Consider the following 25,861-nt stretch of genomic DNA (forward strand, 5'->3'; position numbering starts at 1 on the left):
AACATGGAGGAAGACCAGGTCAGAGTGAGTCTAGGAAATCATAGTATAGCAGACGATTAACTTGCTTCCATCATCGAGTCCCTAAACCACATCCAGTAGAGTCTATCTAGACAAGATATGCAAGCGTCTTTACAGCAATAAGTACAATATATACTGTCTCAATATTGTCTTCTATTGCACTGGCACTCTTTCGCCACGTTGGAACACATACAGTGCCTCGTCCTTGCCAGGAAACGAAGGTAAGGCAACCTTGGCGACCATGGTCCAATCCTTATGCTCACTCGTCATGAACTCGTCCATAGTTATTCCCTTGAATCCTGTGTAACCGTTTCGGTTTTGCGTGCCCACGACCGCGATAGTGTCGCCTTCGAATGCAGCCACAAGGTTTCTCGTAAAGCCTCCTTCAGTACCACCACCTATGCTGCCGCCAACGACAGGGTACACGAGTAGGAGTACCATTTCTTTTCCATTGGAGTTCTTGCGCAACCACTTGGTACCGTCGGAAATGACTGTGTCATTGACCCAATTGACTCGCCATTCGCTCTGCATGTTATCCACCGCGTGTACTGTCAGGCCGTAACGACGGAGCATAAAGGCCCAGTATCCATTTCCTGACCCTATATCCGCAATAGGGCGCCCATCAGCCAGGATCTTGAGAACTGAGAGGCTTTCATGAGTTGGTGTTGCACAGCCAAAGTGATGCATGAAGATGGGCAGAACGTGATGGCTTGTGGCAACACGTTCTGATGCCGGGCAAGGACCGCACCACTCTAGGGAGTGGCATGACCACATCCAGAAATCCAGATATGGGTTTGTGCTAGGCGGTTTCTTGGACTTGGGAACAGTGAGTTTCGTTACGAGCCCCGGGTGTAGATATCGTTTTCTCTCTAGATTGGCTGCGACCTCACTTCTCGTTGAGCCTTTTTTAGCATTGGTTCCCAGGTTCTTGAGAACCGCACCAGTTGCCGTTGATGGTCTGAAAATAGAGGCATATGCTTCAACATCGGTCTGAGGAGGCGGATCTCTCTATCCAGGTCAGTCTCTTTGCTGTCCACTTCCTTCAAGGTTGTTGATGGGCGAGATCTTACTGGTGAGCCGTCGTCGTCACGGTACCAGGCATGCAGGCCATTGCTGCCTCCGAGATTCACGACAGATTGCACCTGGGCAAGCTTTACACTTGTTATGGCATGATATGTGTAGGGATCCGGATCGGGAAGCTGGAATAGTACTCGACTGGCGTTGTACAGGTCATTCTTCAGCAGATAGTCGACAGCTTCCTTCTGGCGGTCGATGTCTTCAATAGCATCATCTGGTTTAAATGCTGGGCTTCCAACGCAATGGACGAATTTGGGTTGAGACATTTGGAGTATACCGACAGCCTCGGTGATGAGTTGGGTTAGTGATTTACAGAGAATCCTCGATGACGTTGTTACGTTGTTAGTAAGTTAGTGGTCTAAGTTAATTCTTTTCAAAAAGTGGGTGCCTCTTTTCTTTCATCTTAGTTTACCCTGATCTTGATGCCACCATCAGTCAATTATGCAGGCCAAAGCTGGGTACAATACCTACCCACCCAGGTAGGTAGGCAAAGTAGGTGGATGCTATCACTATTGGGCGAACATTGGTGAGGAGCCTCAAGTATTGATAACAGCCTCATTGTCAATGCTTTGATCCCGCTCCCTTTTTTCGCACTTCAGTATTGCTTTTGTCACTTGTGAAGCGAATTTGCTCTTGCTCGGACCATCCGGATGGAAATACGGATACTGCTCCGCTATTAATCAAGTGACGGCTCGTTTGATACATCATATATGAGGAGTCTACACCTGGTCATTTGTCACAAATTCGATGTCTCAGGGGGGCGCGGATATGTTGGATTAGAGGTTGGTTTACGGACAGTCCTGCAGTATGCTGGGCATCAAACCACAACACGGTTAGGCAGGTAGTGTGAACTAGGTAGGTAATCCAGGAAACCCTGAAAGAACCTACCAATGTTGAGTTAGGTCCAGCCCATTATTTTCTTTGTTTGTGAGGTTTGCCCGTCCATTCGTCTGATCGGATACCCTAATCGTTAGTGGGCTTACAGGAACAGAGACAGAGAGGGAGGGGGAGGGAAAGGGAGAGAGAAAGCGTCTCGGCACCGAACTTTGAGCCACTGTCAATGATCAATTAACGATGGACAAACCCAAGAACGGGCGGGCGGCTTGGCTAGAACCAGTATCTGTCAGTATTTATAATCCAAGTGGCGGCAATCTGCCACTTTCTTGGCACGATCTATACCGCAACCAACTGTTGTCGGTTCCCTTGCCTGCGAAAGCCCCACCAGCGTTTGGTTTGCTCCAAGGTATGTAACTGTGCCTACAGCAGGTGCGGGTTGGAACGATCGCTGGTCTAATAAGTGTGTGTATTGTACTTACATATTCTCAAGCGCCTCTTTTTCAGACATGTAACTCTCCTCCTGCAACTGCAGAATCTGTTTCATTTAAACACATTGCTTGGGATCTGCCTGTCTCTGCGCGTGTTGTCCATGTGGCTTTGACACCGAATATCATCATACCAGCCAGCTGCCCTTCTAATCTTGGACAACAACCAAGTCGATAATATCGTCATCGGACCACGCAAGCTGTTTCAATCTTCATTTTCATTCACGACCCTTTTACGAAATATCGACGAGACCCGTGGCGAAGCCCTGGCCTGCGCAGATCATCGGCCATCTATTTAGACATCAAAGTTGTTCTGTTGTATCCGCACCAAGTTGACCGGACGCCAACTGCTTCTTTTTTATACCCGTCTTCCTTCCGGCACTTACACACACTTACACACTTCAATTACGATGGACCAGGAACCACGCAATAAGAGGCAGCGCGAGGACGCTACTGACTATGATGAGTTATCTGCCCACGGCCAATTGCGCTCTGGTGCTTTCAAGTCCAACGACCGCGAGATATCAGAAGCTCGACGAACCATGATGGACCATCGCGATAATTACAGCGCCAGCTCCCCTACACAAACTAGCAAACAGTACGATGCCTTGAAGGAACAAGCCCGAACGGATCGTGCAACAGGCTCTCCAGCTTCAGATATCTCCGAACAGGGTCGACGCAATGATCCCGGGGTCACATCGCCACTCACTCACCCTGATGGAATCTCAATGTTCCCAAAAATGTCGATTATAGAGCAGGAGGTCATGTCTCGACAAGCTCTCGCCCAGGCCGAAGAAGCCATCGTCGCAGACAGTGACGAATACAATTCTGCAGACGATGCTGGGTATGGGAGTGATAATATGAGCTCTGCGAGCACATCCATTGGCTCATCCGTTCGGGATTACATGTTTGAGAATGGTCGCCGTTACCACAGCTTTCGCGCCGGCGCATATAACTTCCCAAACGACGACGTGGAACAGGAGAGAGAAGACATGAAGCATGCCATGGTGAGACTTCTCTCAGGTCAGAATCTGCATTTTGCGCCACTGGGCGACAATCCTCAGAATATTCTCGACATTGGAACCGGTACAGGAATATGGGCGATCGAGAGTAAGAATACCTTTCTTCATGCGTGTACGTTTCGACAGCTAACACTCAAATAGTGGGCGAGCAATATCCTAGTGCCAACGTTCTCGGCATCGACCTCTCTCCCATTCAACCAACTTGGTTGCCGCCTAACGTTCACTTCATGGTTGACGATGTCGAGTCTTCCTGGCTTCATCCACAGAATCACTTTGATTATGTTCATTCCCGCCATACCGTCCAAGCAGTCAAGGATTGGCCTCGGCTCTTTGACAGCGCCCTAGAGTGAGTACCATTTCCCCATTGCCATCCCATCGACGTCGTACTCACGCAACAAAGGCACATGAAGCCTGGAGGCTGGATGGAGCTCCAGGAGATTCATCATTACCCCCACAACGCAAGAACAGGTGAAGCCATCAAGCCATGCGACCACCCAATTGCACAATACTGGGCCTACATCAACGAAGGTCTTGCAGCACTTGGTGTCGACTTCCCTGCCGCCGCAGGAGGCAAGTTAGCTACCAAGATGCAGGCAGCCGGTTTTGTTAATGTTACTGAGCGAATATTCCATGTCCCTCTTGGAACTTGGCCCAAGAATCAAGTTCTCAAGACCGTCGGGCTCTATTGGCGCACCATATTAAATGATGGCATCCAAGCCATTGCTCTCGGTCCCATGTCTAGAGGGATGGGATGGAGCCGCGAGCAGATTGAAGTCTTTCTCGTCAGTGTACGAAGGGCATACAGCGACAACACGGCGCTACTGTACATGCCCATGCACATCGTTTATGGGCAGAAGCCGTACTAAAAGCGCCGTGTCAGAAAACAAAAAAGAGAAGAGGGTAAACCATATGAAAAATCCGCCAACAGCTTTGATATCGTTCTACAACCAAGGACGTGCCGGTCCGAGGGACGCCATCATAACGTGGAGCCGCTAAAGATGCCAAGTGGAATGCTGGGTGGGCGCTGTTTTGTTCCCCGACGAACTGCCCATGGATCTCGACTCCGTTGAGGCAAGCCTGGTCCGGAAATAAGTGCCAGGTACAATATTAGCCTAGCCTTGGGTACAAAAAACATCGATTCGATAAACATCTTCTGCCATCAAGGCACATTCACAGCCTGCACTACAACCCAAGAGTTGATAGACAGCACCACTTCAGCTTGCTCATATATACAAAAGTACAATGATCCAGAAAACACATTACCTGTCTCTTGTCTCTTCTATTTACCCTGTCTTGAATGCATACCGTTTCCCCACAATAATTTGCGTGCCATCGATGTCACATCATATCTTAAGGAAACGCTTAGAACGCCTGGAACGAACTCCGACATGAAGGAAGTGCGAAAGATGACCATCGTTCAGATTTACTTTTGCAGCCGAAGGCGGCCAAGCTCCATGGCGCTTAATATGAACCTAGCTTCATGCCACCCACACCATTACATCCATGTTAGCTTTGGCACTAGCCTGCAGAAAGGGAGGAAAGAGGAACGGGTGAGCTCGAGACCTAACCAAATCAGTGTCATTGCAACAAATAATCCTAGTCATGTACTTTAAGTACTACTCCCAGGTCATTTCTCGACTTCATTCCAAGGTAATGAATGCCACAGCTTGCAGGACACACGCCAATCATGAATGCTCTTATATCAAAATAGACTTGGGCTAAAGACATCTCGCCACCTTTCCAATCCGCGCTACCAGGAATGAGGATGGTGGGAATAGCTCAAGCCGACCATGTTCTGGACATACCCACTACCCGCATGGGGTCTTGCTGGTCGCCTGCAGTTTCGAATTATCCTGGGTCATTAATGGAAATCTGAAATGTATAAAATCACGCAACCCCAAAGCCATATGCACTACGTATTGCAACGTTGACCGTGAAGCACGACTACATCACATAGCTTGTTATAATGGGTGAAGAAGAACTCACTCCACCATGCTCGCATGGCTCGCCAAGCTTAGAGACATCTCTCATGGTACAGTTGGCAAGGAAGATTGCCGAAGAGACAGAAAAGCTTGACAATTATTTCAAGAGCAAGGGGCTTCCAGATCTGGGATTTGATGCCAACGCCCCCAATGACCTCCTCAAGCTACCGGAGGACATACAGAAATGCAGGCTGGAGATTTCATCGGCAACAAAGCAACTAGAACTTCTCGTAAGAGGACCTAGAGAGACTATCAGATGGGGTATATGGAGTGTAAGTCTTTTTCTTTCGGGATATTCCTTCAGAACTGACAAGCAAAAGTATCTAGACACGTTGAGTCTTCAGATTCTCAACAGTTACAAGATATGTGAGTAAGCCTGCTCTACAGTCAGAGCAGTTGCTGATACTCAAAAGACGATCTTGTCCCGTTAGATGAGCCCATTTCTTTGCGAGATCTTCAAACTAGAACCACATTGGATTCTGTTAACTTGGCCCGCGCTCTGCGTCATGCCATGACGAACAGTATCTTCCAGGAACCCATGCCGGGCTTCATAGCACACAGTGCTGCTTCCAAAATCCTTGCTCAAGATGCCAACCTTCAAGCTTGGGTGGGTTTGAACGGAGAAGATTTCTTTCCAGCGGGAGCACACACTCTGGAAGCTCTTCGTGCCGACCCAAAGGCTACCTCGCTCACGCGGACCGGATTCAACCATGCTTGGGGAACGGTTGACAAAGAGCCCATGTTTGCAACATTTGGCAAAGACCCCCCACGAGGAAAGCGATTCGCGGTAGCAATGGCAAGCCTCACTGGCGGAGAGGGCTACGAAGTTGGCCATTTCGTTGACAGCTACGACTTTTCCGATGTGAACGCCAATGAAGGGACATTCGTGGATGTCGGCGGGAGCCATGGCTTCGTGTGCGTGGACCTGGCTAGGAAATGGAGCAAGATGAAATTCGTTGTGCAAGATTTGCCAAAAACTGTCAGCAGTGCCCCGAATCCCATATGCGAAGATGAAGGGGTGGTCCAACGCATATCGCTCCTGGCTCACGACTTCTTCACAGAACAACCTGTCAAGGGCGCTGATGGTAAGATGCAGCCTGGGGACCATTGACACGAGATTTGAGCTGACGAAAATGAAGTGTTCTTCTTTAGGTGGATATTTCATAACCTAGCTTCGCATTATGCTGTAACAATTCTGAAGAATCTTGTCCCGGCTCTCAAACCTGGGGCCCGCATACTCATCAACGACCACTGTCTCCGCGAGCCTGGGGTTGAGAACAACTGGGATGAGAAGCTTATGCGGAGCATGGATCTACTGATGTTAACTCTTTTAAACTCCCAAGAGCGAACAGAAAGGGAGTTTGAGGAGCTTTTCAAGGCTGCTGACGAGCGATTCATTTTCAAGGTAAGTTATTTGTTCAACGACTGTTCTACGCATCACCTTACTGACAGGTTCAAAGGGTGTAACAAGGTCGGAGGGGTGTAGGATGAGTATCATCGAAGCCGTTTGGCAACCTTGAGTTTAGACAACATTAGACATTGGATAATTGAGTTTCTTACATAAACGGGACAATAGTAAATCCAGCTTACGGATGGATAAGCTTTCAACAATAAAGTCAATCTTGAAAGTTGACGTGTGTTTGCGGCACAACACTGAAGCGATTGTACACTTACAACACACTGCTCATCAAAGGATACTTGGAACGCATCTTTCTCCAACCGTCCGGAGAGAACTTCATAGTACCAGATTTTTGCAGCTAATATATCGAAGCGTAATTGGTTTAGTGGTAAAATTCTCCGTTGCCATTCAAGCGACATCGGGGAGCCCTGGGTTCGATTCCCAGATTACGCATTAATTCTTTCTTTTGCCTTTTTGCCTTTTTACCTTCCGAAAGTCTTTAAAGGCATAAGAGACACAGTACATCAGTGTTAGACGAGGTTTGCAAGAAATACCAGGTTAGGTATTATATCAATAGCATTGACTTGTGGCTTGGGTCAGATAAAGAAGAATAGGTAAATTCAACCTCCACCGTCACTCTCGCCAAACCAGTTCCCCCTTTGTTTTATGTGTTTTGCACTCCTTCAATCTGCACCTTCTAGGAACAGATTTGTGATAAGGATCGCTCTCACTGTTCCCGCATCCTCCTTAGCAACTGGTCTCTCCCGATCACTAACTATCTGGGCCCTTCCCTCATCCCGAATGATCAAGACTGCCTGTATTCACCATCCAAAAGTCTCTACGCTGTCAATTATCTCAGACCATCCAGTTCATCTAGAAACTGTCTGCTGCAGTAATTACATCGCACTCTTATCGGCCTTCTTCTTTGGCGTTGCCTCCAGCCGAGGCTTCTCGGGCTCGGAAGTCTTTGGGTGGGTATCCTTCGCCTTACGCTTCTTCACCCGTGAAGAACTAGCCTCTGTGCTTGTAAACTCGTCAACGGGGATGTCGGTGCTAGTAGGTGCATCACGAAATGCGGCTGCGGACGAGCTTTCGGGCGAAGATGGAGAGGGTTCTGGGGAAGATGGTGCCGATAGCAAGGAGGAGGCAGGTTCAATCTTCCTGTATTCCGTTTTCAAACTCGATATCTGGCGTTGAATTGTTCTGGGACTAAAAATATCACCTGCACTGGGACAAATCCTCTCCCACTGGCCTAGCCCAGTGTCCTCATGTACAGCTTCGTGAAATGCACCAGGATCTTCGTCCTGGTTGGCTGCCTCTTCGTATGTTTCCGGGAAACTCTTTCAACACCTGTGTAACAGAGCTACCTTAATAGTTTGACGCCGATGAAGATTGGGCTGGCCTGGTCACTTAAGTACTGATTGATTTCTTGTCCTATACACCGGAGGGAATCTACCGTGCTGTTGAGTATTCTCCAATTCCGCGACCGACCAGTAGAGCGATGATAGCAAGTGACGTTGGTACTGACAGCGTCCATGCTGCATCACTAAGCTTATTCCGCCGATCAACTTCATCCATCATCACTGTGAGATCGCGGCAGCTTCTCCATTTCGAGATGTGGCTACATTCTGTAATACATGTTGACTTAAACTTAGTCTTCCTTGACACAAGTAGTGGGTTCGTACTTTGGGCCACTACTGCCAGCTCAGAATATCTTCATGATGATGCAAGGGTTAGTCCTACGGTCTCGATCTTGAGATTAGCGTCACAAGACATATATAACTGTATTCGCATCGCCCTGCTAGGCATTGGCGTTTAATTGCATGACGATGAGACGTCTGTGACAGCTGTTAGCGCTGAGCAAAGTAGGGACCCGGGATTGATTGACGATCTCAGTACATGGCCGAAAAGCTTCAGAGGCTATGAGTGAATGTAGCTCGCAAGCAGAGCCCAAACGCCCGACTCTCATCTGGCCTTTGACCAAGAGAAACGCAACGAATGTGATAAAAAGTGACTGAAACATGCCCCAATGAGCTCGGGCTCGGCATAGTTAGGACAGGCGGGTAATGGGAATATTGCCTCTGGAGTATGACCACAAAAATAAATAGCCTGGAGCTTGGTCCAATGAGATGAACTGGCCTACTGGTTCTGTCCTTTGTGCTCTCGGCGGCCAATTTGTGTGGCTACCCAGAGGTCAAGAGAACTGGAGATGGCTTCAACGAGATAGATACTATAGTGCATGGCCTATGGAACTTCAGATCACTTCGAAAATATCATTTAACGAGTAGTTTGTGGTATTTGACTGTTTGTATTAGGTGTAGGTGTGTACAGCCTATGTAGTCCCAACGCTATTCCCTTTCAACGCCGTTGCGATCCATGTCTTCAGAATGTAATTTCTGTATCATGTCGTTCTTCGATTAAGACAAACTTAGATGGCCTCCTTGTGGACGTCGGCCTTGCCCTCGTGGGTCTTCTCGTCAGCCTTGTCGGACAAAGCGTCCTTGGCAGCGGAGGCACTGGATGAAGATGTTAGTGTGAGGTTGTTGTTATTGCAGATGAGACGACATACCGGGTGCCGATGGGGGCATCGCTGTCCTTGGCGACCTGCTTGTTGGCCTCCTTGGAAGCACCGGAGGTGGCCTGCTGAACGGTCTCAGCGACGTAGTTGACACCTTGCTTGAGGGAATCCATTGTGATGGTGGTTGGTTGTTTGGGGGTTGGTTGTTTGAAAGTGTTTGTGTTTGTGAGTGTAGAGGATTGGATTGATGTGTGATGATGAGAAAAGAAGAAAGGCTGAAGGTGGGAGGGATTGGGGTTTAAGTAGTGCTTGGTGAGGAAAGTGGCATGGCAGTGATTCACATTCAAACTTTAGGCAATTGCTTCGTTGAACCTCTTGCGAGGCAGGAGCATCGCGGGGCACTGCGCGATCACGATTGCTAATGACGTCAGTTGCCGTGTCAGAAGAGTCTGGATTGTCAAGCTATCTGTCTACTACGTCATAGCAACCATGGGAAAATCCAATTTGGGAGCAGGAGCCAAGGAATTACCGACGCCTCTAACTAAAACCCGCATTACATTGTTTGCGTCTGGGGAGGGGGATCCTCGTGCCAGAGTTAGTTTTCAAAAACAGATTCATGATTGGGTGATGGCGTTATCCGAGGCTCGGGAAGACTGATGATCATTTGCAGGCCATCTTGAGGCTCCCACTTTGGAGGATTTCCATGGATCCACGATTCAGGGACAAGCTTCTGATTGGTCGCTCGTTCCAGCAGCTGCGATGCGCGGTGACGACATGACTCTCTCGAAGTTCACCTTGTGAGAAGCTAAGCTTCAACGCCATGTCGATGCCCCTTTCCTTGGAGCCAATCCCGGCACGTCGAGCTGCATCTGGCGGCATGTCATGGCCCGTTCTAGGTCTTTTCTCTGATCGCGATCGGGGTCAAGTGATCTTTTAGGCGGGATTTGTTCTCCGTCTGAAGCCGACAATCGAGTCGTTTTTACGCCAACCGGAGTAAACAAGGAATTGCCTTTAGCTGGCCGTGAATAAGCATACCGTAATGCCACCGGTAAGCTTTGATGGAAGGAGAATTTAAGCACGTGAGAATGTTCGGGAATGTCACGGATTCAGGGTCCCTCCATGTCGAGGATCTCACGGGTAACAACACCATCTTCTCTGAGGTGTCAAGGTGCTCGAAACAAGGGTTCGTTTGGCATGTTGCAACCTCAATCCGGGGTAGTAGGGTAGTCAATGATAGATGTCTGCAGTCAGGGTGTCCACGAGCTCCAGTACCAGAAAACTTGGCGGCCGAGGTAGAGTTCAGCATTGTTGCGAATGATATTCGACCGAAATTGTTGGGATGGCCAGGTAGTTGTTCTAGAGATACACTATGCTTGGTTCCAACAGAGTCTGCCTGCTCCTCCATTTAACCCGTACACATTGCTGTTTTCATGGTGCTCGCCATAGGTCAAGATACGTCCAACAGAGACAACGCATCGATCGATTGTCCCCAACCCCTTTCCCCTCTTTACAAGCTTCAACATCCACTTTAAAGCAAGAGGATAAGTTTAGTATCTTCGATGCCTACAGGTTATAGGATGACAAGCGCCAGCAAGCTTCTTGTTGAGGTGTGGTTAAGCTGAACTGTTGACAAATCGGAGGTTTGTGACCTGAGGTTTCAGAATTATGACAAGATACATGGAGAAACAGGTCCGCTACAACTCCAAAATAGAGAATAACACAAATTAGGTTACGAACTTTAGGCAATTGCTTTGTAATTACGTCGTGTTATGGTCTGCATGTACTAAGAATGTGATCATCATAATCGAGCATTGTAAAGACTCTAGGTTAGGTGTCATGACATGATGAGGTCTGAATAATCACGTGAATATAATGGCCCGTGCCCAACAGCCATTGGACCCCGCCAGTGCGGTCAGGAGGCTCAAATCAGAACAAGGGAGACCCAAGTCAACGACAGGAGATATCGAATGAAGTGACCTTCAACGAATTGAACGATCAATTCGCTTTGAAAACCGAGATCCTGAACTATAGTTTGAAATACATCAACTTAGAACGATACCTAGCTCGACGCCATGGATCTGGCTTACGATCATATTGCAGAAGATGGCTACGCTAAGAAGACGGAAGAGCCAAAGACTACCCAACCCCAGTCAACTCTGAATGAAGACCTCCAGGACGCCTATAAGGCATTCTCAAACAGTCCATGGGGTGCCAAGATTGGTGGTTTCTTTGGCACTGTGGCCAAGCAGGTATGAGATCTCACTTCATAACCATGGTCTATCTAACATGGACAGGGTGAATCGGTATATACACAAGCATCAAAGGAGCTGGCAGAAGTTGGCGAGGATGCGTCAAAAGGACTCACCAGTCTGCGATCAACTATTCTGAGCCACACACGGAACCTTTCACTCAATACTGCTACGGCAGGTGAGAGCTCAAAGGACGGAGAAAAAGACCAAACCACCCCAAGGGCTTCTCAGGATGGCTCAGAAGAAGCAAAACAATCCGAGAATACCCTTGCCCGTCTTCGAGCCGAAGCTGCCAAGAGGTTGAAGGATCTTCAGCGAGCCGAGGAAGCTGCCGATGAGGCTCTTATTAAGTTTGGTGGTAATGTGCGAAACTTCCTCCGTGATGCCGTCAGCATTGCACCACCCCAAGAGTCTGATCAAAGTGGTGCTGTTCTTTTTGAAAGCAAGGACGCGCAGGGCAAGCGCGTGATCCATACTTCAAGATTCGATGCTCAACTACACGTTATTCACACCTCGACTGAGAGCTTCACAAAGGACCCCAACAGTGCCGATTATGCTGCTTGGTCAAAGGAGTTCGACGCTGATAAGAAGACTCCGGATATCAATGATGATCTACAGAAATTCCCCGACTTGAGGGCTACCATGGAGAAGCTGGTCCCTGACCAGGTCCCCTACGTTGACTTCTGGAAGCGCTACTATTTCCTTCGTCACGGTATTGAGACAGCCGAAGCTAGACGACGAGATCTCCTCAAGGGTGAGTCAATTGTGAAATCTCAACAGCAAGCCACTAACAAACAAACAGCTGCCTCTGCCGAGGATGATGTTGCCTGGAGTGATGACGATTCTGATGATGACTCCGACGACTCTGCTGACACCAGCACCCCCGCGACCAAGACCAAGGTTGAGCCCAAGACCGAGCCCAAGACTGAACTCAAGACTGAACTCAAGACCGAAACCAAGGCTACTCCTGTCGCCCCTGCCACCTCTGCTACTGCTTCCCCCAACACTACCCAGCCTGCCGCAAAGACCCTCCTGAAGCCAGCCGAGCCCCGTAAATCCAACGACGAGAAGTCACAGGCCGATAGCGAAGCTAGCTATGACGTCGTCGGCGCTGCCTCTGGAAAGACAACCCAGACTCCCAACAGTCCCAAGGACTCAAAGGACCCCAAGAAGAAGGAAGATAGTAGCGACGAGGAAGACAGTGACGATGATTCAGATAGCGATGAGGACTGGGAATAGAGCCTGAAATTGGTATAGTGTATGCTTGGGACGATCGGATTTGCTTGTCCAGCTCGGCGTTCGGTATTTTGTGATTGGCATTTTGACCCAGAGCCTGTAGCTTGATATTGAAATACCAGGAACTCGTGTCTGATATGCGACTATCACCTTAAGCCCACCCCATTTTTGATGTTTTCGCCGTCGTTGCTTATTTCTTCTTCTTGGTGACCATGGTGAAGCCGTCCTCGTCGACCTGGGGTTGGGGCTTCTCCTTAGGTGCCGCAACCAAAGCAGGAGCCTCATCCATCTCAACATCAGCACCACCATCGTCGTCCTCATCATCTTCGTCGCTCCAGTCTGTGTCCTGGTCATCGTCCTCAACCCTCTTGAAGACGCCCTCCACCTTTGTACCCTTGCGGTTCAACCAGCGGGCGCGCAGAGTCTTGACCTCGTCATAGGTTCCGAGGGTACAGCTTGCGCGAGCACGGAGAATATTGGAGGCCACCTCTGTGCCGGAATCGTCGTCAACATTGACCTCGAACTCGTCAACCATGACCTGTAGTAGGACAGTCTCTACCTCCTCAAGATCAGGATCTTCGGGACCACTGCCATTCTTGGGAGGTGTGTCGGTGTATTCAGGGAAAAGTTCAACAACGGCGCCAGCAAACCAATCGCGCTTGTCGGCAGAGTCGGGGCCACCCCAGTTGTTCTGAACGGACAGTGTAAGGGCAGGCCAGAGGTGTAGGGCGTATGCGACAGCTTGCTCAAATTCGGATTGACGCTCGGCTGTAGATTTTTGGTTAATTCAAGGTGAGTTTAATTCGGGATACTAGACTTACCTGCCGGAGGCAGCTGTGCAGGCTCTGTAGAAGCCATGATTATGGTTATGGGATTTGGCGGGGTTTGGAGGGGCAATTTCAGGAAGATGGTTCTGAACAAATTTTTTGGTGTTTTTCACCATTCAGGTTTTGGACCCGCCGCACCTAAGAAATATGCTGGCCCACATAATCTGGATCTTGTACCTCGAGATCTGGATGATATTCATTTTTCATTTATTCTTGAAACATCATTCGATTCGTCCCAGATGAAAGAACTATCGGGATTGTGGGAAAATAAGTTATAGTGAAACTTGTAATCTTTTACTACTATTTCCAAGATTTGTAGAGGTATAATGTCCTGTTTATAGCATATACAATTCATTACTTGCTTTCTTGGCGGAAAATCTCCCCACAAACAAAGCACAGGCCACTTTTTAATGAAGAGAGCGACTCACTCGCTGCACGCAGCGCGTCCATCCGTCGTGGAGTCAGGGGTAAGAATTGGATGCCCAGATGCATTGACTTCTCATCCAGGTCAGGGATGGATGACATCATGAGACCCTGACTAGCATTAGGTTTCGGGTTCGGCTGAGTCTGAAGGAACTGGACGTCTTCCTGCCATGTCTCTGACTTTGTCTTCATTCTGACAAGCTTTTTGTGGCAGATGGCGCATCTTTAATAGCCCCCAGCTACTGAACTGTCGTGTACCAAGCAACCACAAGGACGGACAGCCTTACAGACAGCCATGAACTACCTCAACACTACCTCCGTCTCATTCGCTGTGACGCCGACCGTCGTATCTACTTTATTTTCCCATGTCAGTAAACACTCATCGTGTCATGCAATCGAAATGCATCCTTTTTGCGGGGACAAACGAAGCAATCGCATGGCATTCATTCATTCAAGACACTGCCTAAAATTGATTGCTTTTTCTCAGTAACTAACTCGCACCCTTTAGTATTTCAACAGGAAACCCCTTCGACAGCGCCCGACTGCTCATCTCTCTTACGATGAAGGTCTCCATCTAATCCGGTCGTTCCTCGAGTATGCATCACACCACACCGTCGAAGAACTTCAGGCTTTCACCGCGCAATGGGTGCCACATCCTCAATGGGTCAAAGTCGAACATGTCACCATCTCTGAAGACCAGTTGACTCGCGCCGCTCAATTACTGCAAACGCAATTGGGACCCGATGGCATCCGACAGGTTGGCGGCGAGAAGTGGTGGCAATGGCGTAAACCAGAAACCACCCTCGACGCAGAATGGGTCGAGATGCGCGCGGATGCTTATGAGCGAAAGCAAGAAGGGGGCAAGTCGCGGCGCGTCATGATGTATATCCATGGAGGCGCGTACTACTTTGGCAGCGTTGACGAGCATCGATACCAAATGCAGCGACATGCGCGTAAACTCAAAGCACGCGTCTTTGCGCCTCGGTATCGCCTTTCACCACAGTTCCCATTCCCATGTGGCCTCCACGACTGCCTTGCCGCTTACCTCTATCTTCTCACTGTGCAAGACCCGACAACTATTGTCCTGGCCGGTGACTCTGCAGGTGGTGGTATGGTTATGTCTCTTTTGTGTGTTCTTCGAGATCAAGGGATTCCGCTACCCGCCGGTGCTATTCTCATCAGTCCATGGGTCGATTTGACGCATTCGTTTCCTAGTGTCGCTGAAGAGGCGCCCCTAGATTACATCCCACAGGCTGGATTCCACCACAAGCCTTCCAAAGCATGGCCACCTCCAAACGAGGACGATATAGCAATGTTGAGAGAGGAGGCCCTGAAGAAGAAAAAAGGCGAGACGAAAAAGACACCAGGCAAAAAGGAACTTGAGGAAAAGCAACAGGCGCCTGTCGTAAAGCAGGAACCGTCGGATGCTTCATCAAGATCGGACTGGATCAATGGTGGAGTCCCCGTCAACCCTGAAAAACTTCTTTCCGTCACCATCGATGGTCAGTCTGTCAAGCTCAAAGACCAAATCCAGGTAGGTTTCGTAGACGGCATGTTCAATTAGATACTAACGCCCCTAGATGTACACCACTAATGAGCTTCTTGCTCACCCTCTAGTCAGTCCAGTGATGCAGCCTACACTGGGCGGTCTGCCCCCACTTCTGATCATGGTTGGAGGAGGCGAGATTCTTCGAGATGAGCAAATTTACATGGCTCACAAATGCGCAAACCCTGCAAAGTACGCGCCCACGGCTCTGACGCCAGAGGGAAAGGCTCTGTTAGAGCAATACAAACCAACAGACGTTCAACTCCAAGTATGGGACGACCTTTGCCATGTAGCACCAACACTGAGTTTCACGCGACCTGCCAAGCACATGTATCGATCTGTTGCTCAGTTTGGAGCATGGGCTCTTGCACGAGCTCAAAAGCGTGGCATAGAAATCATGGATGACGACAATATATCCGTTATTTCTGCATCAGGGTCTGATAGCGATTCCCAAGAAAAGCCACCCAAGACCGCAGACACCGATAAGTCGGACGATTTCAAGTCTGGCCAGGTTGGAAAGGCCGGAGATCCTCTACCGAATTTCAAGAACCACATGATTCGACAAAGGGTTACTCGCCACGGTGCAACTCTGCCATTGGTATCTGAAGCTGAGCTAACAGCGTGCTGCGTGGATCCTGTGTCCGTGGGTGTTGTAAAACAGGGCACGGTCAAGAAGTGGCTGGCTATGAAGGATCAGTGGGATCATAGATATGCGTCCGCCAAGGCCAAGGTTCACAAAAAGATGGTCAGCGATATGGCCGTTGGTTATCATAATTTTGGCCCTGGCGAATGTCCACCTCCAACGGCATTGGCTGGCCGACGGAGGGTCGATTCCAAGCTGGTTGAGGGAAGCAAGAAACAACAGAAGAGTTGGGGTCTAGCAATGTGGTCGCTCTGGGGCTCAAAGCATGACGAAGCGACGGTCGAACGAGAGAAGAAGGCAACTGTGCAACCGCTGACACGAGCTGCCACCACTGCCGAGGGTGAAGGGGCGCGCTCCTTTGATGACATTGAACAGCAGGATAGGGCACCCGTGAAGCCTGGCCGACCAAGAAGCCAATCTCATAGACGAATGGTCACCGATGAGAATCAGACGGGCAGTCAAGCTATCGCTGCGAACATGCCAGTTTCCCACCTTATCGAGCAACGAAAGGAGCAAGAGGCCGCCAAGCCTGGCCTGCTCAGTCCAGATTATGCGCCAGAGACCGGTGTGGCAGGCAAAAGACCTTTCCTGGATGGCATTGCACTGCCTTTTAGTCTCAATAAGAATGCTGAGACGGCTAGTATGATGACACTTCAGTCTGATGTCACACCCTTTCCAGGCTCAAGACCTATGAGCCCGAGCTTTTATGATGACGATAGCACTCAACCCTCACAGTCGACTCAGCTCACTTCCCAAGATGAGCCGGTCATCGAGATAGCAGGAAAGCGACCGTTCCTCGACGGTACAGCAGTCCCTTTCAGTTTGAAGAAGGAAGCAGAGACCGCCAGTATGAGGACCTTGCAATCCAATATTACTGCCATGCCCAGCTCGCGACCCATGAGCCCTGCCCACCCAGCAGAACCGGATGAAAAGGTACAGGAGAATGGGGTATCAAACGAGAAGAGTGAGCTCGATGACGGAGCATCGAGTATGCTCGCCACACCTCTGGAGCGGCCTGGGTTGGAAACTTTCGTCACAGCGCAGGAGGAGCTTCCTAAGGTGAAGTAAGAGGAGGAATCCATGGAATGGAGTTCAATTTGGCGCAATAGGTGGGATAGAGTCAGTTGTACCTTTTTTGTACAGTCAGGATATCCCGTGTGTCAAAGCACAATCGTTATCGTTCTTTCCTTTTGTTTAATCAATATCCATCCATAGTCATTAGTCTGCATGAAACAGGAAATCCAACTTTTCGTTCTCGATATGATGTGTCCATAATCATACATAGTATTACAGTGTATAGGGGTATATACGGCCTCACAGAGGTTCCCAAGTCTCTGATAGGCACTTCGTGTCTTCGTCCTAGATTCGCTTTTTCGTCTAGACTCTCCTCCACTTCAAGCCCATTCCCATCGTTTGTTGTCCGCTTAGTCAACACCGTTGAATCGCTTCCACTGCTCGACGTAGAAGTAAGGATCTTGGGGACCCTTTTCAAGGCCCTTGTAGTCTCCTGATTGTGTCTTGACTTCTCGGCTCACGAAGGGTGTAAGCTATCCCATCAACGTTAGTTTCCCGCTCCTCACCAACAAGGATATCCCATCCTTACCTTGAAGTCCTTCAGAGGTGGAACAGCATATGTTCGGACCTTGTTCCATTCGATCACGTAACCTCCGTACTTTGTGTGTCGACCCATGGAACCAGTGCGGTTACCCTTGTAGAAACCCTTTCCAACATCCTTGGTTGTGAGTCTGAGGTGGCGGTATCGACCGACCGAGAGCGCTTGTGTAGGTCTCATCGTGGGGGATTCGTGACGGAGACGTTCGGATTCGATGTTTATCGGCTGAGGCGGGGTCAATGGGGGGTAATCCGTGGTCAATTGCTACTGTTGCCGCATCGCAAGGTTCAATCTTGAAGTTTTGGAGATTCGGCGATTAGTGTTGTTCCGGTTCCGGCATCTGTCACTTATGGATTGCAGGGGGTGCCGCTAACGGCCAAGCGTCCATCTGGAGACTGCTGAGGCATGCTTCAAATAAATAATGATGTCGTTTTATTTCAATGAAACTTATAACCTTTGACAAACAAGAGAATAAATGCTCGCCACTTCAAAATCTGGTACACTTCACTGCGCCGGTCCTTGTTCCCTTTGAGTCTTGTAAGTGGGCTGGCCCAACGCTAACGAGGGGCACATGCGATGGGTATGGATGGCTAACGTCGCCTGGCTACAGCAGCTCCGAGCCCAGCCAACATTCGCTATAGCGAACTCATGCCGTCGCATTCACAAAGTTTCCACCATGGATGGGTATCCGACGGGAAGTCTGGACCATAATGTCCCCCTTTTAGTGGCTGCCGGCCTCAATAGCGAAACAAACGAGCTCCCGCTGAGCGCAGAGCTCAAGGAGCAGAGCATCCTCCTCCGATCAGAGATACCGCCTGTCGATGGCAAGAACGCCGAGGTTCTGTCGCAGTACTTCAAGGATGTCGATGCGAGCGCGAAGTCTTGGAGCGTCTTTGAGAGGAATGAGCCGTATAGATTTCGGGTCAGGGCCACGGGGAGGGTAAGCGAGCGCGGGGATATTAGTCGACAAGTTGCTGGACTAATTACTCGGGATACCTAGTCTTTCTTACTACCACCGCGACGAGCTCGTCTTCCCGAAGGTATCGAGCCGCTTAGTGAACATCCGACGCTTCATTCACCCTTTTCGCCTCTAAGTCCTGTATCGACACTATACCCCGATGGTCTGATTGATGCGCAATGGATCAAGAAGCACCAGGACCTTGTTCCTAGTGTATACTTGTGCTTCTATCCCCTCACGAGCGATCCTAATTCCATGACACTACAAGACAACCACATCAAATCTGATATCAACAACCTCAAGGGCGCTTTGATACGGTCGGGATACAAGACTCGACTTGCGATTGCACTGATTGCGAACAGCGAAGACGCTCCCCTCCCATTGGCTGAGGGTATTCAAGAGAGACTGGAAAACATACGGAGAGGAACAGCCTTGGATCCCAAGTCGGTCTTTTACATTCCGTCGCAAGACTCACAGGATGATTTGAAACAAGTAGTCGATAACATACTGAGTATTCTATATACATCGGCTGTGGAGTACTACCGAGACTTGGGACGGCATGCCAGGAAGAAGCGATCTCGCGGAATAGCGCCTCAACCGACGGTGCCACCTACGACAGGAACTTCACAGACGCTGTCTTTATCAGACTGGAACTTCAGATATGACATCAAGTCAGCCGTTTTTGCAGAATTTCGACAAGAAACAGATGCTGCACTGCGCTTTTTCGAACAAGCATACGAGGTGCTCTTAGGACAGGATGTGCTGGACATTATCCCTAGTTGGAGCCCACGTTGGAATGAGGCGCGACTCTTGGCGGATGTCATAGCAATACGGTGTTTGAGATGTCACTTGTGGATGGGACAGACGACTCTGGCTGTCCGAAAGTGGCATTCGCATAGAGAACGAATCGCAGACCTCGTTGATCGTCGCGGAAGGGGGACCAACAATTATGGGTGGCAAGCCTGGGAAGCTCGATGGGCTACGGTCATGGCCAATCTGATCGACCGGGTAGGCTTGCCAGCTTTGGCTCCAGCGACAGGGGCAACCTTTGTTCCGCAGGACAAATCTGTCTCGGGTGAGAGAGTTTCACCCTGGGAATTGTTACATCACACAGGCTACTGGCACCGAATAGCGGCTCGACACATTGTGGCTCGACGAAAGCTAGCATATCAAATGCCAGAGGATGATAGGCACTCACCCGACACATCCCCTGCATCAGCGGTAGCTAGTAAGGCCTTCGCATACGACACGTACATGTGCCCAGAGCCCTACCAAGAATACCCGATCTCACGGAAAGGAGTGAATCATGCGCAGCTGGTTATCGATTGTCTCAAGGCGGCGAGTGCAGAGTTTCAAGCCCGCAAGCAAAAGCGACTGGCGACCGAGTTATCATTAGAATGTGCAAGGGAGTTTGGCAACATGGAGGAATGGGACGCTGCGGTTGAGATGCTACTGCCTTTCTGGGAAGATGTCGCATTTCGATCAGAGGGCTGGATCAACATATCAGAGGACCTGTGCCTGAGCATGCGGCGGATTGCTGTGGGAGCTCATCGTGCCGATTTGGTAGTTGCTGCAGACTGGGAGTTGATGGGTAACCGTGGGTATTCAAGACCACTGATATTGCTACATCTGCTAACCATAAAACAGAATATGTGCGACAGCCCCAGTGGCATTATGATATTTCCAAGTCGCTTCAAGGCATCACGACGGAGGAGAAGCCCTCGATTAGCTTGAGTGATGAAAAGTCGGGCTCGTTCGTTTCAGCATCTTTCGTATTCAGGAACAAGGAGGGAAAGGCTGGCGAGATGTGTAGCGCACAACTTGCAATCACCTCGCATACGTTTCTGGATGCTGCTCCGATCACATTCAGCTCACTGAAAGTCGAGTTCGATGGAAGTCTCAAACCAATACTACTTGAACATGAGGCTATAGAAGAATCACCACCAACGACGGGATGTTTTATACAGTCACTGTCGTTGAAAGAAGATTATGCTGAAGAGCCAGAGGACGAGCTGCCGACATTGTTAAAGGGACAATCTGATTTAACACTCCGGCCTGGTCAGACTCGGGTGTTCGAGATGAACATACCCCTGAGAGAGCCAGGCACTGCGACAGCGGCGTCTGTTACAATCTCTCATAGCAACGACAGCTTCGACCTCGACTATAAACTGAACATCCGCCCTACAGACCCTGTCGTTGGCTGGTACATTCAGGGTTCATCAAAACCTAGGAGTACACGCCCGGAAGCAGGCACCATACAGATCCAGCCTCGGCCGCCCAAGATGCAGATCAAACTCTTGGAGCCCCTCGTCCAGTACCATGCGAACGAGGCAATCGACTTGGAAGTTGAGATACTCAATGCCGAGGATGAATCCGCTACTGCCAAATTGGACATTCATCTATTTGGAAAGGAAGTACCTGCAGTCACCGTGGGAGCAGGCGAACATGAAGGTAGTGCAGAGGCATCAACGGAAGAGTCCAAGATCTCAGGGCTTGCGTTAGGTGCGATAAAGAGCACGGCATCAGTCAAGCTAGTGCTACATATTGACGCCCCGTCAGCTCCTACGACACTTGATCTGCACTTGAGGACGTCGTACCATCTAGACTCGGATGTTGCAACCCCGATTATGCAGATGTTGACCGTCCAACTCAACGTTGTGAACGCGTTTGAAGCGAATTACGATTTGGTCCCACGCCTTCATCCAGGGCCATGGCCAAGTCTTTTCGATTCCGAAGGGCTCGGCGATACGGAGGAAGGTGCAGCGAGAGGCTTTGCACAACAGTGGTGCTTGCTATGTCACTACGCATCATTCGCCCAAGAAGATCTGAAAGTGCTTGGGATGGAACTCAACGTGGTGTCGTGCGTTGGTGGTGCACGATGCAACGTAACTCAGGGGCCAAATGTATCACATGAAGGGGTAGTTGTTACACCCAAGACTATGCACGAGGCACAGTTTGATTTGGTAGCCCAGAAACTTACGATGGAAGATCGACACCCTGTCACAGTCGAGCTGGCCTTTGTTATCCGATGGCAACGCCAGGGTCGCAGCGATGGGCCAGTCAACACAACAGTAATGCCAGTGGGTAAATACCTTGTACTGGGCACAGAGCCACGAGTGCTGGCATCTGTGTATCACGCCCCCAAGATAGAAGATGATATGCCGGGGCTTCTGCAGCTGGACATGACAGTCGAGAATCCATCGAATCATTTCCTCACGTTTGGTCTCGGCATGGAGCCGAGCGAGGACTTTGCGTTTTCTGGTGCGAAACAGACAACGCTGAACTTGCTGCCACAATCAAGACGGACAACAACTTATCGGCTGCTACCACATGTTAGTGGAGTTTGGATAAGACCAAAATTGACGGTGCGAGACAAGTATTTCCAAAAGGTACTGCGCATAATACCGACAGAGGGGATGAAGATTGATGAGGACGGGTTACTGTTGTGGGTTCCGGGAGAGGAGGAGAAGAAAGAGGAAGAAGACGACGAAGATGAGAAGTCGGAGGAGCAGTGATGATTAGCATAAGCAGATAGCGTGGTGCACGGAATGATGGTTGTTTATATCTAGAGTGGCTGTTTGGGCGGATTATAGATGGTAGAACATAAATGAAGTTATCACGAGCAAATGGTGCAAATTGGCGTTAATGCTGGTTTCGAAGTACACGTTATTCGAGTAAAGTTAGTTGCTGGTACAATAGCATGTGGAAATTGTGTATGACAAGACGTTGTGCCAATATCTTTTAAGGAAATGACAAGGTTTTACTGCGTCAACGGGTAATGCAGAGGCGTTACGAGTGTGTGTAACGGTGTAAACGTGCATGAAGTTTCAACAACATCTTGAGATGTCAGATATATTGGTTTGTACTTTGCACGGTAATATTCCCCTGCCTCCTCGGTCGTCGGCATTTAACCAAGAGCGTGCTGATGGGATACGGAGATAAGAGAACCGTGTTGAATCCGAAAATCAATCGTGGCTGGCGATCGAATGGTCTAGACCAGGGTCCAGCTGATCTGGGATGATGCGAGCTGATGGACCAGGGGCTTGAAGATCGAGTTTGACGTCTATCTATTAGTGGAGATTTCCATTTATTATCAACGACTTGTTAGAAAGAAAAGGAATTAAATTTGTGCGAATATTCCGATCTCATAGTTGAGGTTACATTTATGATGCGGATACTAACCAACACAGTTCCTTCTGACAGCATCCATCAAGGGCAGGGCAAGGGCTGAGATAAACTCGAACAAGTAATAATGGTTCATATCAAATCAATGACTCTTCCAAAGACTGGCTGGCTTATGTTTTGGTTCAAGTCTGTCGGACATCGGCCTTGGTGAATTGTCCGACCCACGCGTGGACATGGCAGTTGCAGAAACTCGCCTATCGTATCAGCCCCAATTCACTGGAGACTTTTTAATTTTCTTACTAGTCTCTGGACTAGTAATTAGAATTACCGTCTCAGGGGGGGTGCATGTTCTGTTCTCATCCGCTTGAGACAAGATGCTGACTGGCTGTAATTCGGCATACGGACGAATACCTAGCCGTGTCTCCATGACGTTTTTGCTTGATGCTCGGATATTTCTTATTTTTTGTTCATTTTTCGGATTTTAAGATTTGTCCATTCTATACGGACTAAGTCAGATGAGGAAAGGGGAGAAGGGAGAGAGAAAATATTACATGCAGTGAAACAGCATAGTGAAGCCAATGACAGTGACCGTGACCGTGACCGTGACAGTGACAGACAAATTGTCACCGACGTATTATTTAAATCTTTAGCTCATCCGTCCGTCTCCAAACCTTTCCTTTCATTCTCGTCACTCGCCATTCGCGTTCTCGCCTTTCCATACAATCCAGGGTTAGGCAATTGCGTTTTCCTCCAAACGAGAAAAGCAAACATTCGTCTCTAATAAAGAAACTCTCCCTTTCCTTCCCGGAACAAACGCACGTCTCTGGTTGCTAGGGCCGAACTGAGACCAACTTTGGCGCTATTACTTACAAGGATACGGATACATAATCTAGGATATCCCTTCTTCCTCTTCCTCTTGTTCTACAGCAACATATTCTTCAAGCAGAGAGCAACATCACCAATGGCGACTACTACACCCGCTACGGCGCCAACAAACGCCATGGCCCAAGAGACTCGTCTCTCAGCTGATGAAAAGACTGAAGTTGGCTCCAACAACATCATCGATACAACTGCCGACAACAAAGACCCCCGGGATGGCTCTGGCTCTCGCTCTGGTTCCGTCAATGGAAACCCTGCTGAACAAGAACCTCAGTATCCCGGCGCTGCAAAGCTCACACTTATCATCTCGTCTCTCTGCCTAGCCATCTTCCTCGTTGCGCTAGACCAGACCATCATCGCGCCCGCTCTTGGTGCCATCACATCTCAGTTCCAGAGTGTCAAGGACATTGGATGGTATGGCTCGTCCTACCTTCTTACCACCACGGCTTTGCAGCCCATGTACGGAACTATCTACAAGTATTTTAATGTCAAGTTTGCCTACCTTGGTGCTGTCTTTATCTTTGAGATTGGTAGCTTGATCTCGGCTGTGGCGCCTTCTTCTGTTGCCTTTATTGTTGGACGAGCTATTGCCGGAGTATGTCGTCCTCGCCCCCTTATTCACCATGATTCTTTACTGACGGGGTCTTCAGATTGGAACGGCTGGTCTCTTCTCCGGTTCTATTGTTATTCTCTCTCTTATCAGTATGTTCGACTTCAATGGCCTTCCTATGCATCTAGCTAACCCTTTCCAGTGCCCCTTGAGAAGCGTCCTCTTGCCTTTGGTCTCATTGGTGGTATGTGGGGTATTGCTTCCGTCGCCGGTCCTCTTCTTGGAGGTGCTTTCACCGAACATGCTACTTGGCGTTGGTGTTTCTACATCAACCTTCCCATTGGTGGTATCGCCATGATCATCGTCTTCTTCTTTGTCCACGTCAACCGAAACACCTCCGACAGCGTCAACATGACTTTTATGGACCGTATCCGCAAGCTCGACCTCGCTGGTGCCGCCATCTTCATCCCTGCCATCGTCTGTCTTCTCCTCGCCTTGCAATGGGGCGGTGCCGATTATGCTTGGAGCAACTCACGCATCATTGGTCTCTTCTGTGGTTTTGGTGCCATGATTGCCATCTTTATCGGCATTCAATTCTGGAAAGGCGACCAGGGCACTCTCCCCCCTCGTCTCTTCAAGAACCGAAACACCCTGGCTGCTATGTCCTTTGCCATGTTTTTCGGTGCCGGATTCTTCCCTCTCATCTACTACCTCTGTAAGTAAACAACATCCATCTGCCATTGGATCCAACTAATCATCCTACAGCCCTCTACTTCCAGGCTATTCAGGGTGTTAGCGCCGTCCAAGCTGGAATCAAGATTCTCCCTCTTCTGCTCGCTACCGTCCTTTGCTCCATTGTCTCGGGAGGTATCATCACCGCCATTGGCACATACAACTATGTCATCATCCCATGCATGGTCCTATACACTGTCGGCTGTGGCATGCTCACCACTCTTGATGTCAACTCCCCCCTCAAAGAGTGGTTCGGCTACCAGGTTCTTGCTGGACTTGGTATTGGCGCCGGTTTCCAAATAGGTGTTCTAATCGTGCAGACTGTACTTCCTCAGGAATGGGTTCCCGTTGGTACTGCTTGCGTGCAGTTTGCGCAAGCCTTTGGTGGTGCCATCTTCATCGCTGTCTCCCAGACGGTCTTCCAGAATGGCCTCATTGACACAATCAAGGCTGACAACATTGGCATCGATCCTACGATTTTCCTCAACAGTGGAGCTTCCGAGATTGAGGACACTTTGAGAAAGATGGGCCGTCTGGATGCTCTAGACACTGTTTTGGAAGCATACATGAAGGGTCTCCGAGACACCTTCTACATTTCTCTTGCCTGTGCTGCTTGTGCCCTGATTTCTTGTTTGTTCTTCCAATGGAAGTCAGTCAAGAAGGGGCCCAATGGCGAGGACAGAAAGCCCGAGCCCGCTGTGCCTGTCTAAGCTACAGCTTGTGTATTGTGTATGGATTGATTT

General features: G+C 49.4%; 11 protein-coding genes across 11 annotated transcripts, besides 2 other annotated features; 6 read left to right on the forward strand and 5 right to left on the reverse strand.

Moving 5' to 3' along the window:
• Positions 1-171: 171 nt before the first annotated feature.
• Positions 172-1,361, reverse strand: FPSE_07724 (uncharacterized protein; the record flags this gene model as incomplete). Its single annotated transcript, XM_009260842.1, has 2 exons — positions 172-1,026; positions 1,089-1,361. The coding sequence occupies 2 exons, from the start codon at positions 1,359-1,361 to the stop codon at positions 172-174; spliced, it is 1,128 nt and encodes a 375-aa protein (XP_009259117.1).
• A 723-nt stretch (positions 1,362-2,084) lies between these two features.
• Positions 2,085-2,124: a repeat region.
• A 703-nt stretch (positions 2,125-2,827) lies between these two features.
• FPSE_07725 (uncharacterized protein) lies at positions 2,828-4,305 on the forward strand (the record flags this gene model as incomplete). Its single annotated transcript, XM_009260843.1, has 3 exons — positions 2,828-3,527; positions 3,581-3,785; positions 3,840-4,305. 3 exons carry the CDS (start codon positions 2,828-2,830, stop codon positions 4,303-4,305), a joined length of 1,371 nt encoding a protein of 456 aa, XP_009259118.1.
• Positions 4,306-5,405: 1,100 nt separating this feature from the next.
• FPSE_07726 (uncharacterized protein) lies at positions 5,406-6,941 on the forward strand (the record flags this gene model as incomplete). The annotated part of the gene is made up of 5 exons (XM_009260844.1): positions 5,406-5,693; positions 5,742-5,787; positions 5,835-6,506; positions 6,561-6,826; positions 6,882-6,941. 5 exons carry the CDS (start codon positions 5,406-5,408, stop codon positions 6,939-6,941), a joined length of 1,332 nt encoding a protein of 443 aa, XP_009259119.1.
• Positions 6,942-7,716: 775 nt separating this feature from the next.
• FPSE_07727 (uncharacterized protein) lies at positions 7,717-8,357 on the reverse strand (the record flags this gene model as incomplete). The annotated part of the gene is made up of 2 exons (XM_009260845.1): positions 7,717-8,160; positions 8,349-8,357. The coding sequence occupies 2 exons, from the start codon at positions 8,355-8,357 to the stop codon at positions 7,717-7,719; spliced, it is 453 nt and encodes a 150-aa protein (XP_009259120.1).
• Positions 8,358-9,248: 891 nt separating this feature from the next.
• FPSE_07728 (uncharacterized protein) lies at positions 9,249-9,511 on the reverse strand (the record flags this gene model as incomplete). Its single annotated transcript, XM_009260846.1, has 2 exons — positions 9,249-9,336; positions 9,390-9,511. The coding sequence occupies 2 exons, from the start codon at positions 9,509-9,511 to the stop codon at positions 9,249-9,251; spliced, it is 210 nt and encodes a 69-aa protein (XP_009259121.1).
• A 1,899-nt stretch (positions 9,512-11,410) lies between these two features.
• On the forward strand, positions 11,411-12,826 carry FPSE_07729 (uncharacterized protein; the record flags this gene model as incomplete). Its single annotated transcript, XM_009260847.1, has 3 exons — positions 11,411-11,587; positions 11,633-12,341; positions 12,390-12,826. The coding sequence occupies 3 exons, from the start codon at positions 11,411-11,413 to the stop codon at positions 12,824-12,826; spliced, it is 1,323 nt and encodes a 440-aa protein (XP_009259122.1).
• A 187-nt stretch (positions 12,827-13,013) lies between these two features.
• FPSE_07730 (uncharacterized protein) lies at positions 13,014-13,681 on the reverse strand (the record flags this gene model as incomplete). Its single annotated transcript, XM_009260848.1, has 2 exons — positions 13,014-13,591; positions 13,645-13,681. 2 exons carry the CDS (start codon positions 13,679-13,681, stop codon positions 13,014-13,016), a joined length of 615 nt encoding a protein of 204 aa, XP_009259123.1.
• A 687-nt stretch (positions 13,682-14,368) lies between these two features.
• On the forward strand, positions 14,369-17,330 carry FPSE_07731 (uncharacterized protein; the record flags this gene model as incomplete). The annotated part of the gene is made up of 3 exons (XM_009260849.1): positions 14,369-14,440; positions 14,582-15,607; positions 15,654-17,330. 3 exons carry the CDS (start codon positions 14,369-14,371, stop codon positions 17,328-17,330), a joined length of 2,775 nt encoding a protein of 924 aa, XP_009259124.1.
• Positions 17,331-17,686: 356 nt separating this feature from the next.
• On the reverse strand, positions 17,687-18,054 carry FPSE_07732 (uncharacterized protein; the record flags this gene model as incomplete). The annotated part of the gene is made up of 2 exons (XM_009260850.1): positions 17,687-17,809; positions 17,866-18,054. The coding sequence occupies 2 exons, from the start codon at positions 18,052-18,054 to the stop codon at positions 17,687-17,689; spliced, it is 312 nt and encodes a 103-aa protein (XP_009259125.1).
• Positions 18,055-18,550: 496 nt separating this feature from the next.
• FPSE_07733 (uncharacterized protein) lies at positions 18,551-22,347 on the forward strand (the record flags this gene model as incomplete). The annotated part of the gene is made up of 3 exons (XM_009260851.1): positions 18,551-18,814; positions 18,875-20,429; positions 20,480-22,347. The coding sequence occupies 3 exons, from the start codon at positions 18,551-18,553 to the stop codon at positions 22,345-22,347; spliced, it is 3,687 nt and encodes a 1,228-aa protein (XP_009259126.1).
• Positions 22,287-22,344: a repeat region.
• A 1,571-nt stretch (positions 22,348-23,918) lies between the features above and the next one.
• On the forward strand, positions 23,919-25,828 carry FPSE_07734 (uncharacterized protein; the record flags this gene model as incomplete). Its single annotated transcript, XM_009260852.1, has 4 exons — positions 23,919-24,431; positions 24,487-24,538; positions 24,589-25,101; positions 25,152-25,828. The coding sequence occupies 4 exons, from the start codon at positions 23,919-23,921 to the stop codon at positions 25,826-25,828; spliced, it is 1,755 nt and encodes a 584-aa protein (XP_009259127.1).
• Positions 25,829-25,861: the final 33 nt, after the last annotated feature.

This window comes from Fusarium pseudograminearum, chromosome 2 (assembly GCF_000303195.2).
Source record: "Fusarium pseudograminearum CS3096 chromosome 2, whole genome shotgun sequence".
NCBI classification, from domain to species: Eukaryota; Fungi; Ascomycota; class Sordariomycetes; order Hypocreales; family Nectriaceae; genus Fusarium; species Fusarium pseudograminearum.